The sequence below is a fragment of the Zootoca vivipara genome, chromosome 1 (genome assembly GCF_965207765.1).
Source record: "Zootoca vivipara chromosome 1, rZooViv2.hap1.1, whole genome shotgun sequence".
NCBI classification, from domain to species: Eukaryota; Metazoa; Chordata; class Lepidosauria; order Squamata; family Lacertidae; genus Zootoca; species Zootoca vivipara.
In genome coordinates, this window is record NC_142582.1 from 97,414,111 (window position 1) to 97,426,533 (window position 12,423).

Sequence of the window (12,423 nt, forward strand, 5' to 3'; positions counted from 1 at the left end):
ATTTCCCCACCCATGAGGTAAAGAAAGGAGCAGGTGAAGTGCATGTAGAACTTTGCATTTTTATTCCCACAACATGGTAGCAGTCTTGCTCCTCTTGGCATCGTATTGGAGAATTCTCACATGCCAGATAGAGTGCTGGCTTGGTTGGCGGTAGGGTGTTGGCTTCCATGGGCGTACCCAGTGAGGGGCAGGGGGGCAGCTGCCCCCCCCGAAGCAAATTTTTTTTACCGTATTTTACGGACCATAACCTGCACTTTTTCCCTCCGAAAACTGAAGGGGAAAAGTCGCTGCGGGTTATGGAAATCGGGCTGTTTTCGCCCCCTCTACGGCTGCAGCCAGTGACAGGAACGTGGGAGTGGGGAGGAGCAGACTGAGCTGGGGGGGGGCGGATGGACGGGAGCTCCTTCCTTTCTCTCTCTCTCTCCCTCCCTCCCTCCTTCCCTTCTCTCTCTCTCTCTCTCTCTCTCACCCCTTCTTTCTTTCTTTCCTTCCTTCCTTCCCTCTCTCTCCCACCCACCCACCCCTCCTTCCCTCCCTCCCTCCCTTCTCTATCTTCCTCCCCCCCCTCTCTCTTCCCTCTCTTGCCCCCCCCCCAGTTTTGATCCTGGGTACGCCCCTGTTGGCTTCCCTTCTATGAATGTAGTTTGGACATTGGGCACATGTGCTGGGAAGTCCTTTGGATGGTGTGAAGAAAAATGGTGCGGGAACCACCTTTGACACCCAGCCCACCGTATAAGCATGGGCTCAAATGATGTAACTGGTTCACCTGAGAATATGGCCTGCAGAGTCCTACTTAGTCCAAGATAAATTGTCCACAAAGTTGACTGTGCATTTTACTTACAGACATAGACGGGAGAACATTTTTCAGAAGTTGTCCTGAATAAATATTTATACACAAACCAGAACAGCACAGAAGGCTCCTTTTAAAGTCCTGAATATTTCAGAAAGCATCTGTTACTAAACTGAGGCATCATGCACAGCCAATCATTACTGTTTAATGAGATAAACAAAGAAAGGAACTTCTGCTATGTAAAAAAAGAAAAAGAAAGAAATACACACCACTACATTTGACAAATCCAATTCATCTGAGGCGGCTGAATCCAAGAAATAGAGCCAACTAGCATAATAGTTTGCTCATGAAAACAAAACATACATATCCAGTCTTTACAATTAAGAAAAAGATCTGCTGGCGTTCTGGTTAGGTAGACAACTTCCACATAACTGGTCTAATTTACCTAAGGACCTTTTGGCTTGCAATGCCAACGTCATAAATGGGAAAGTATACTCAAGTTGGATTGGAAAGACTTGAATTACTGATTTGGTAGTGGCCTTCAATCCTTTAACACAAACATATGCAGCGTTGTGGATGCACTTGTGCATTTCCAACTCACTGGAGCATGACTATTGGCTGGTTTGATGCAACAATAAACAGATTATTTCCCATGGTTCTTGGCAGGACTAGATCCTGGCAGCTTCTGCAAAATTGGGATCAGAGTGGCTATGAAATTCTTCTTACCACTTATTTCCTGCTGGAAAATGAAGGAAAGGGAACCACAAAAGGTATGTCTGGATAACCAGAGCATCTTTAAACCCATTCTGATCAGAGTGGAAGTTACAGAACAGTTTGTAGAGCACATGCTCTAAATGCAAAAGATCCCAGCTTTGCTCCCAGGCATCTTTGGTTAAACAGGGACCAGGGACCTTCCAGATTGTGCTGGCCTCCAACTCCAAGCCAGCATTGGCCGGTGGTCTGGGGCAATGCAGGGGGAGAGGTTGTCCAATGATGGGTACTTCCAGACTGTGGCAATTTTCAGGAGGAATTCAATCACATGGCAGCAAATTCAACATGCATGGTTATAGCTGATTGGGAGGCATTGTGCAACAAACCCACTTCCCCAAAGGACTGGACTTTTTGCAATAAGGCAAGTTATGGGGAAAATGCACTGGCGTTACACTTGCTTTGATGCAATGCCACCAGACCTTCCTGCAAACAGATCAGAGTGAATGCTCAATAAGCGGCTTGTCTGGAAGCATCCAGCCTCTGGAGGGCCACAAGTCCGCTATCTCTGAAAAAGGATCGGACTAGCAGGTGACGAGGAAGACCTCTGCCTGACCAAGCCGAGCCAGTAGCAGGGGGCCAAATAAGGTCGTTTCCTATGTTCCCATCACATTCCAGGCAAGCAGAGAAAGTGTTTACCAATGCCGCAGAAGTTTGTGGAGTCAAGGAATGTCCCAGCCTGAGAAGAGAATACTAGCATACGATTTCTCTTGAACTTTTTTTTATCCACCAGGTGTTTTCTTAGTTCTCTGGTTCTTTGAACCTCAGCCTTAGCGTTGGCATAGGTTTTTTTTCTTAGTGGCACAGTTTCTATCTCTTTGCCAGATCTCAAAGGCCTTCCTTTTCTTGTCAATCATGTGTTCAATCTCACTGTCATTCTCATCAAACCAGTCCTAATGTTTCTTGGTTTGGTATCCAATAGTTTGTTCACAGGCTGCAATAGTGGATGTTTTTAGCTTAGTCCAGTGTTCCTTGATGTTATCAGGGAATTCTGAAAGCAGATGGTCCTTAAGAGTCGTTTGGAAGCAATCCCGCTTAATGGGATCTTGAAGGGCTTGAGTGTTCATATTGCACATTGGTTTCCTTCCTTGAAGCCTGTGTTGAGGTATAATCTTGATAGCCATTGCGGAGCATATTAGTGGGTGATCTGTCCAGCAGTCGTTGGTGCTAGTCATAGCTCTGGTAAGGAGCACATGTCTCAAGGCAAATCTTTAAAAATGTAGTATAAACACTGACAACTGGGAAATACTGGCCTGTGAGCACTCCAGTTGGAGAACAGCCTTTACCAAAGGTGTCATGGGCTTTGAAGACACTCGAACTGAGGACACAAGGGAGAAATGTGCTAAGAGGAAGGCACGCTTGGCAAATCCACACTGTTATCAACTCCCACACAGAAACCAATGTCCCCAACTGTGGAAGAACATGTGGATCAAGAATTGGCCTACACAGTCACTTACAGACTCATTGTTAAAATTGTGTTTACAGAAGACAATCTTACTCAGCTATGAGTGATCGCCAAAGAAGAAGAAGCATACAATTAAGTGCTGCCTAAAGGTGTCATGGTCAATAACAATTATGTAAAGATAATACTGTATTCCAGTTGGGCTCTTTTTGTATATTTTTAATTACATTTTAAATAAATAAATAAATAAATAAAGACTTATATCCCACACAATCCAGTTCCAGGGATAGCAGACATATATGGCCTGGTCCCAAAGATATCCTGCAAGCATTGCCGCAGGTTCATATAATTGGGGGAGGGAACTTCATTACAATATACAAGCACTAATAAATGCTGTGCTGCATGTAAAGTGGGAAATTATATACAGTACAGTAATGACCGAATAAAGCAGGCATCCAGATGTTTTGGCCTACAATTCCCATGATCCCTAGCTAACAGGACCAGTGGTTAGGGAAGATGGGAATTGTAGTCCAAAACATCTGGAGGGCCGAAGTTTGGGGATGCCTGGAATAAAGCAACAAAATAAAATCCGTACTTATATTGCTGTTACATCCAACGCCCAGCAGAGGGGAGCCGAGATCACTTGAAGCCATTGCACGCTTTGGCTCAAAGCTCCTATTGTGATGATCTCCACATTTTGGGGGGTGGGGGGTGGGACTGGGGTTGGTAGAGCGAGGCTCACAGGCAAGTAAGGGCATTGGGAGCTTCCGCCTACTCAGTTCCTATTAGTGAAATACAACGTCAAGCAAGGTTGTCCGGCACAATACCACACAGTTCACACGTTATGAAGATGCGTTTAAGTCACGCAGATGAAGAGAGCTACCTTACAGCGCAGTCTACTGTTTACATTAAGCAGTATAAAAACAAATCATAATATCAAGCGAGCTTTCTCATACCTAACTGTCATGCTTATAATTATTGAGATTTTCTGCCTATACTGTACAGTATTCTTGTGTGTGTCGTGCTAAGTTCAGGGAGAGAACAGGCACAAGCTTACTTTATTGCAGCGTGACTTAAACTATCCAGGAAAGCTATCCTAACAAAGCTGCAATCCTAACCCCACTTCCCTGGGAGTAAGCCCCACTGAATTCACTGGGACTTACTTCTGAGTAGAGAGGGTATGGATTGCGCTGTAACTCTTGTCATAGCAGAAACTTTCACCCTAACTTCACGGTAAAGGTGAGTTATTGTCAGGGAACCGCGCGCAGGATCGCTGCTGTCACTAAATTAAATAAAATAGGGTTTGCTTCCAGATCAGGGTTGCACTCTTCGTTGAAAACAAGCTTCTTCCTCGTTTTTGCCGCGGCCACTTCTCCTCTGAAAGCGGAAATCAAGACACAAAACAAAAGCTCCCGCCCCTCTGTTTGCAGCAAAAATAAAAAAATAAACCTGATAAATCCCCTCCCTTCTCAACTATTCGGTTGCACTTTCAACCTTTCCAAGTGTATAATGCAGATCCTAAACACAGGGCAGTAAACCCCGTTGAGTGTACAGTAATGGGACTTCCTCCTTGCTAAGTGTGCATGGAATGGAACCCTCAAGGAATCACTCGAGAGAGTGGACGTCATGCTAAAATTTCTATCTCTATGTGCCCCAGCGAGGGGAAAGGGAAGAGCCAAGGCGTAGAGGCGAGCGGAATCTGTAAAGGAAGCGGAAGTAGCGTGCGTGGCGGTGGCGGCTTCAGTCCGGGCGGGCGAAACCATACTAGGGGGGGGAGAGAGCGGGCGCGACCAAGCGTGGTTCTCAAGAGAGAGGGAGGAGAGACTGGCCTCGTGGAAGAGGCGTGGAACGGGCTTCTGCGCGGAAGCAACATGGCAGCAGCGCCGGCGATCTCCTCGGCGGGAGCCCAGCAGGAGCCGCCTGCGCCCAAGAAGATCGTGGCTCCCACCGTGTCGCAGATCAACGCGGAGTTCGTGACGCAGGTGAGCCCCCCCCCCATCTCGGACCCGAAGGAAGATGCTGGGCTCAGGTGGAGAGAGAGGCGGAGGGGGGTGGCACAGACGCTCCTTCTGGGGCTCGTCCCCCTTTGAAGGGGCTCATGAGGGAAAACCCCACCCCCCACTTGGGGGGGGGGATCCCTTTATCTATTGATTGCATTTGTATGCCACTTTCTTCTCCCTCCTCCAAGGAGGTTCTTCCCCCGCCTCTCATTTAAAAACCCACACAACAACCTTGGGAGGTAGGCTATGGTGGGAGGTCCAGGCTCGCCCAGTGAGCTTTTCATGCCCAGGAAAGTATTTGAACCCTGGTTTCCTAGGTTTTCGGTCTGTCACTAACCACTAGGCCACCGTTATGATTATAGAGGCACGGCGTCTCTGGGTAATCAGTGGCTAGGGGTGCTGCCCGTTTGGTGGTTTGTTTGATGGCTTTTGAGGTGTTTTCTTCTTGCAAACAACAAATTTCATTTATGAAAAGATTAAACCAGGAAAAGTTTACGGTGCGTTGAAATATACAGGAAGTTAAAACATTAAAATAGATTAGATTTTGCACCGGCATTTCTAAACATCTGGGTTGTTGTGGTTGCTGTTATATTTCGTTATTCCCCGCTTTTTCCCCTGGCAGGGACTCAAGGAGGCTTACAGCTAAAAAGAAGAACGAGAAACCATTAAAAGCAGTTAAAACACTGGTCAAATTAAAACTATGTCCTGTTCGTGGGTTTTCTATAGGCACCTACCCAGTTGATCACAGTGGAAACAGGATGTTGGGTTACATCGGCCTTTTTGGTCTGATATAGCAGCACTCCTTTTATGCTCTCATAGGAACAGTGCTGCTGAATCAGACCAACATTTCATATTCTAATCCAGCACCTGTTTTCTGCAAAAGTCACATAGATGCCTCTAGAAAAGCCTTGATAAAATATGGAATCAATAATATGGTTGGACTAGGTGCACTGCCCCTGAAATGGAGGTTTTCTTGATGATTACACTAAGGCAGGATATCTCAATCATGTTTCCTGCAAGCATCGTGCATCCAAAGGACTTTCTGTCTTCAGTGTCAAAAGTATTGTATTTGTGGGTGTATTGGCCATTAGGTACATATGACTTGTTTTTCCAACACTGAACTGTATTTAATAATATTGTAAAGGAATGCAATGGTTCTAAATACCCACAAACAATTAGCACCATGAAGAAAGTTCATTATTATGATCTGTTGATTGCGGTTGCATATACTTTAGTTGCAGTAAGCCCTTTGACAGGCACCGTCATTTTGCTGACTGATAAAATGAATGGCTGGACCACACAAAGAGGCTCTACTCTCTGTACTCACTGGGGGGAGATCAGGACTGTGCCCCCAAAGCAGCCTATTATGTTGTTGTTGTTTAGTCGTGTCCGACTCTTCGTGACCCCATGGACCATAGCACGCCAGGCACTCCTGTCTTCCACTGCCTCCCGCAGTTTGGTCAAACTCATGTTCGTAGCTTCGAGAACACTGTCCAACCATCTCGTCCTCTGTCGTCCCCTTCTCCTAGTGCCCTCCATCTTTCCCAACATCAGGGTCTTTTCCAGGGAGTCTTCTCATGAGGTGGCCAAAGTATTGGAGCCTCAGCTTCAGGATCTGTCCTTCCAGTGAGCACTCAGGGCTGATTTCCTTAAGAATGGATAGGTTTGATCTTCTTGCAGTCCATGGGACTCTCAAGAGTCTCCTCCAGCACTATAATTCAAAAGCATCAATTCTTCGGCGATCAGCCTTCTTTATGGTCCAGCTCTCACTTCCATACATCACTACTGGGAAAACCATAGCTTTAACTGTACGGACCTTTGTAGGCAAGGTGATGTCTCTGCTTTTTAAGATGTTGTCTAGGTTTGTCATTGCTTTTCTCCCAAGAAGCAGGCGTCTTTTAATTTCATGACTGCTGTCACCATCTGCAGTGATCAAGGAGCCCAAGAAAGTAAAATCTCTCACTGCCTCCATTTCTTCCCCTTCTATTTGCCAGGAGGTGATGGGACCAGTGGCCATGATCTTGGTTTTTTTGATGTTGAGCTTCAGACCATATTTTGCGCTCTCCTCTTTCACCCTCATTAAAAGGTTCTTTAATTCCTCCTCACTTTCTGCCATCAAGGTTGTGTCATCTGCATACCTGAGGTTGTTGATATTTCTTCCGGCAATCTTAATTCCGGTTTGGGATTCATCTAGTCCAGCCTTTCGCATGATGAATTCTGCATATAAGTTAAATAAGCAGGGAGACAATATACAACCTTGTATTATACTTGTAAGATATTTTGCCTTGTAAATCAGGGCTCAAAATAAGAATCTCTGCCAGCCCTCTTTCATTATTATTATTTTTTTAAATAGCTTTCAACAAAGTGGTGTGCATGGCACTTACCCAGAGGAAACAACTTGCTTACTGCAAGCTGGCGCTGTAATGAGTACCGTAGCTAGCTCAGCCTTTACCCACCTGGTGCCTTTGGCGTTGAACTGCAATGTCCATCAACCCCTGCTAGCACTGGCCAAAACATCTAGAGGGCAAAGGCTGAGCAATGTTTGAATATTCAAGTCATTAAACTATTATACATTCTTTATTTATTTTGATAATATAAAACCTTGCATCCTTACCCTTTTGTACACAGAGGGTAAGTTTGGAAATATTCTCATGTTGTCCTATAGAACAGAGGTTTGGTTATAGTAGGCTGTGGCTTCTGATTATATATTTTAATGAAATGACCTTTTATCTTACAGTTGGCAAACAAGTACTGGGCACCACATGTCAAGAAAAGGCTACCTTTTGAGTCAAAGGTAAATGCTTAATACATTGTCAGTTCTATCTTAAATTGGTAGTGCAGTAAATGCTAGAAATTCGTATCTAAAGTAAAATATTTTTACTTTGGGACTCTGGATTACAGAACAGGAAGAATGTTGATTTGATTTCAGCACTTTGTTTAAAACTGCACAAATAAGCCACTCTGACAGCAGCTTTTACATTCTGTTCTATATTTACCACTTATAAAATGGAATATTTGGTCAAACCTCCAACGATTCCTTGAAGTTTCTTTTAAAAACCAGTTTGATTTCCGTACATAGATTATTATTCCTTCCCTGCACAATCTTTGTAATGAAACATGATGCATTATTGTAGTTTTAAAACCATGCTACTGTGTTGATGGTATGAAAGAATTCATCTCTGAAAATGCATCTTACTGGAAAGAGGAGGTAAAGGGGAGCAGTGCCGTCTTAAGCATATCTGGCGCCGTGGTGCGAAGATCCCTCCGCCCCCCCGCCCCATTTCCCAGCGTGGCTGTCTGGCGGGTGGAACACGGCTGCCGCAGGCGCAGCAGCGTGGCGCCCCCCTGGCGGCCTGGCGCATTGCGCCACCCAGCCTTGCCGTAGGGCCGGCCCTGAAGGGGAGCAAGAATTGTGCTGCATATCTTTTTCTTTTTAAAAATCCTCTCTCTTCCTTTGTTGTAGGTTATTGAAGATGTGTATGGAAAAGAAATTGTTAGGTCCAAGTATGTATACTGCATTTTCTCTGTTATCCATATCAGTATCATAAAAGACACCTTTTTGACTTATCAAACAATGAAGTCTCCATAAAATAAGTGTCTGAATTCTGTGTATGTATGTTTTTCTTGTATAAATTGTCTTGCAAGGTCAATTTTTATTATTCCTTAGAAGAAATGCAGGCCACAGGCCAGTGCACCTCACCACTGATTATGGGCACCTGTCTAGAATTTTTATTTATTTAAAAGATTTATAGTCTTTTTCTGCCTTTATGAGTAAAACTTGTTCAAGGTGGCTTATACAACAAGAGAGAGAAATACAGTTTAAAACCATTATATAAGATTTGTAACATTCATATATCCCAGTGCCATCTGGACTGAATGAAAAAGAGAAATGCAGCTGATGGCATTTTCATGTTAACAGTGAAAGCTGGTGCCCATCACAACTTGTAGGGGAGAAGGTAAGGAGGCCACCAGCCATAGACAATGATATTCAGAACCAACTAATTCTGGTTTTGTCCCCATCCTTCTTCCTGTAACACTGAGACTAAGGAGGAGTAAGTTGATAGCCAACTATTTGTAAATGGAGACAGACAGGTGGGGGCTGGTTGAGGCAGACTGATATTGATGGAGCAGAGCTCCATTCATTCTAATAGACCAGCCTCTGCTGGATGTTACATAGCATGGGAGACAACAGAGAACCCAGGAGTGCTTTATATCACAAGTGATGTGGAGCAATCAAAAGTCCATTATCAGCACCATTTGGAATCTGCCATCTAGGTTAGTTTATAACCACCAAAGCATAGTACCCCTTGAGTTCAAATATGCAACATAAGGTAAACTAATTTAGGCAAGAGTTGAATTGTTAATTTTTTCCCCTGTCTGTGATTTCAGATTTGCAATTAGAAAGATCATGCTTCTGGAATTTAGGTAAGTGTTTCTGGAGAAAGAAATGCACTTTAAAATGATAATCTGACCCATTTGGGGTAGTGTCTTATTGGTTTAAAAATCTCATTTGCCGTAAATTTACTAATTGGCTATTAGCAATCCACTATATCCCAGCTTGATCTCCACACCCTCCATCTGCAAGATGGAGATGATAATTTTGTTTGTTTGATATATAGCCCACCTTTTCTCCAGTAAACTAAAGGCATTGCCACAACAACCCTGTAAGGTAGGATAGACCCGAGAGACAGTGACTGGTCGAAGATCACCCCTGAGCTCCATGGTTGAGTGGGGATTTGAACCTGGCTTTCTAGTCCAACACTAACCACTATGCAATGCTGGCTCTATCTCAGAACATATCTTACAGGATCGTTCTAAGGGTTGCTGACATAATTTGTATGAAATGCTTCAAACATTCTAATTTCTGTACAAATAATATTTGTATTTACTATTACTAAGGCAAGGATGAAATACCATAGCTGTTTGGAAAGATAATGTAGCTCATTCCTTCAGTAGGCCATATCCCAGTGTGTCATAAGCTGTATAGTTGAAACTACAGGAAATACAACGTTATGCCAGCTAAAGTATAGGTTTTGTTAGCACTTCCAAACATTTAGTGAAAACTAAGCTTCTTCCTGCTTCTTTTTATTGCTGAAAGCAGTGGTGACACTCTGGGTGTTTTATGCAACTCTCTTGAAACCTTTGTTTTTGCACTGAGCCTGTAATGTATAAACTTAATGGGTTGTGATCCTTGCCTGATTAATGTACCACAAATAAATAATGTACCACAAATAAATAATGTACCACAAATAAATTTTCATAATGGGGCTTGGAGGAGCCTTGGCATGGGCTTGATGTAGAAAGGGTTTGTTGTTTTCGCTAGGGCAGTGGTTCCCAAACTTAAACCCCCCCCCCCATGGACTACTTGAAAATTGCTGATGGGGTTGGTGGACCACTTAAAGATTTTTTCTTTTTCTTTTTTCATCATAATTTTTATTGGAATTTTCAAATATACCAAAAAACAAAGCAAAAAGAAAAGAAAACATAGACCTTCATACATCCTTGTATACTATTAATCATTATATACAATACAATCTTTACATCAAGTACAACACATACCCCTACCCTCCACCCTACACCATCAGTATTCATTTCATCTCTATTTTCTAAAAGCTCTGCCGAGCTCCGCTTCCTCCTTTCACGTTTGGTTTTCTATCCTCCTATCTCTTCTCTGCTCTTTTTCTTTTATTTCTATATGTTTTCTCCTTTGTCCAGTTCTTCTCTATATCCCTTTTATATTTTAAACAATTGTAGGTATTATGTCAAGCCAGTTAGCGTTATTGTTGGACTACTTGAAAATTGCTGATGGGGTTGGTTTTTCTGCTCGTAGTGGCAAGTGTAATGCAATGGGATACAGGCAGTGTTATTGTTATTGCTTCTTCTATTTATTATACAGTCAAACCTCTGTTTTGGAAAAAATTTGGCTCCCAAACTCCGAAAACCCGGAATAATTGCTCCGGTTTTTAAATGTTTTTTGGAAGCCGAATTTCTGACGTGGCTTCCGCTTGAGTGCAGGAAGCTCTTGCAACTATTCGGAAGCTGCACCTCGGTTGTCGAACATTTTGGAAGCCGAACAGGCTTCTGGAACGGCTTACGTTCGACAATCGAGGTTTGACTGTATTATAATAATTCAATATATTACCGTTTGCATTCCAAAGAATTCAAATTGTAATGCAATAAGATACAATAAGATACAATATGATGCTTTTTAAAACCCCAATATGAATAAAAAAATTAAAAATCAGTATGAATATTTAAGGGGGACATGCTGCAGACCAGCTGAATGACACTTGCAGATCACTGGTGGTCCACAGACCACAGTTTAGGAAACCCTGGGCTAGGGAGAAGCAAGTTATAAGATGCTGCAGGAAGGAGGAGGAGTGCATGGAAGTTATTTGTGGCCACTCTAGGTTGAATATCCTCAACTCCCAAATAGGTTTTTGATTTAGCATATGCTTTTGAAACCAAGTTGTCCTGCTTTTTAGCACATTCGCAAGTGTCCATGCTGTCGATTCAATTTTTTCCACAATTCATGTTTTATTTGGTGCCTTTCTATGTTAGGCTGGTGGCTTTATTTCAAGAGACAGGAGGCATTTGCCTTTGAGTACTAAAGCAAGTGTCCGCTGAAGTGCATGTTGCAAGTAGGAGGGATGCTTATTCTTATTCTCCTTACAAAATCAGCATGAATTAGTGTTCAGACTAATGTAGTGCTTGTACCAAGTACATGTAAAACTTTTTTTTAATGAACAGAGTGTTCCAGAGGGCTAATTCATGTGCCACCCTTGCTCAGATGTAAGTTTTATTGCAGTGACCTGTGTTGGAGGCAACATTGGAAGCTACGTACAAATCATATAGATGACTTTTTTAGTTCTTAAAAAAGATCATTATGTTTCTTGCCCCCCGATGAATGACATATTAGATGGGTGGTAACTCTCTTGTCTTTTCACTTTTCACAGCCAGTACCTTGAAAATTACTTGTGGATGAATTATTCTCCCGAGGTGTCCAGCAAGGCTTATTTGATGTCAATCTGTTGTATGGTGAATGAAAAGTTCAGGGAGAACGTTCCCGCGTGGGAGGTAATAGACTTCAATTATAGCCTGCAGTAACTTTGATCCACAATTTGCAACTTTCACAGTGCCCACTTAAAGTGTCGTCGCATGTCAGAAAGCGCAATACCGGCTGTCACTGTGCCTCGTCTGAAGTCGTCTGCCACAGCCTTTTAAAACAACAGCAGGCTTCTGTTAGAGAATAGCGAGGGACAGTTGAAAGGTTTCACAGTGGAAGCAGGAGAAATGTGAAAAGAATTGTTTCAGTGATTGGAGGTGTTTTCTCTGCGTTGTGACTTGACAAAGTCTGGCACTTAATGGTGAAGTTTTTTATGCTGTCAAAAGATAATGGCAAGAAAAATGTTCATTTCTGTAGGACAGCTTTATTGGAAACTGGAGAACAAGTTCGCTTTGGG

At 43.1% G+C, this 12,423-nt stretch overlaps 1 protein-coding gene and 1 long non-coding RNA gene across 4 annotated transcripts in view; one reads left to right on the top strand and one right to left on the bottom strand.

Moving 5' to 3' along the window:
* Positions 1-975: 975 nt before the first annotated feature.
* Positions 976-4,532, bottom strand: LOC148687684 (uncharacterized). Its single transcript, XR_015950370.1, has 2 exons — positions 4,124-4,532; positions 976-2,876 (listed from the first exon to the last, which is right to left on the bottom strand). It is a non-coding gene; the product is annotated as an uncharacterized LOC148687684 (long non-coding RNA).
* An 84-nt stretch (positions 4,533-4,616) lies between these two features.
* Positions 4,617-12,423, top strand: part of AQR (aquarius intron-binding spliceosomal factor) — a 55,917-nt gene continuing 48,110 nt past the window's right edge. For 2 of the 3 annotated variants that reach the window (XM_035110354.3, XM_035110363.3), the window contains exons 1-5: positions 4,617-4,942; positions 7,698-7,754; positions 8,424-8,464; positions 9,350-9,385; positions 11,917-12,037. In XM_035110354.3, coding sequence (XP_034966245.2) covers positions 4,832-4,942; positions 7,698-7,754; positions 8,424-8,464; positions 9,350-9,385; positions 11,917-12,037 — 366 coding nt within the window. In that variant the 5' untranslated portion in view covers positions 4,617-4,831. The other variant, XM_088671293.1, reaches the window with a different exon arrangement.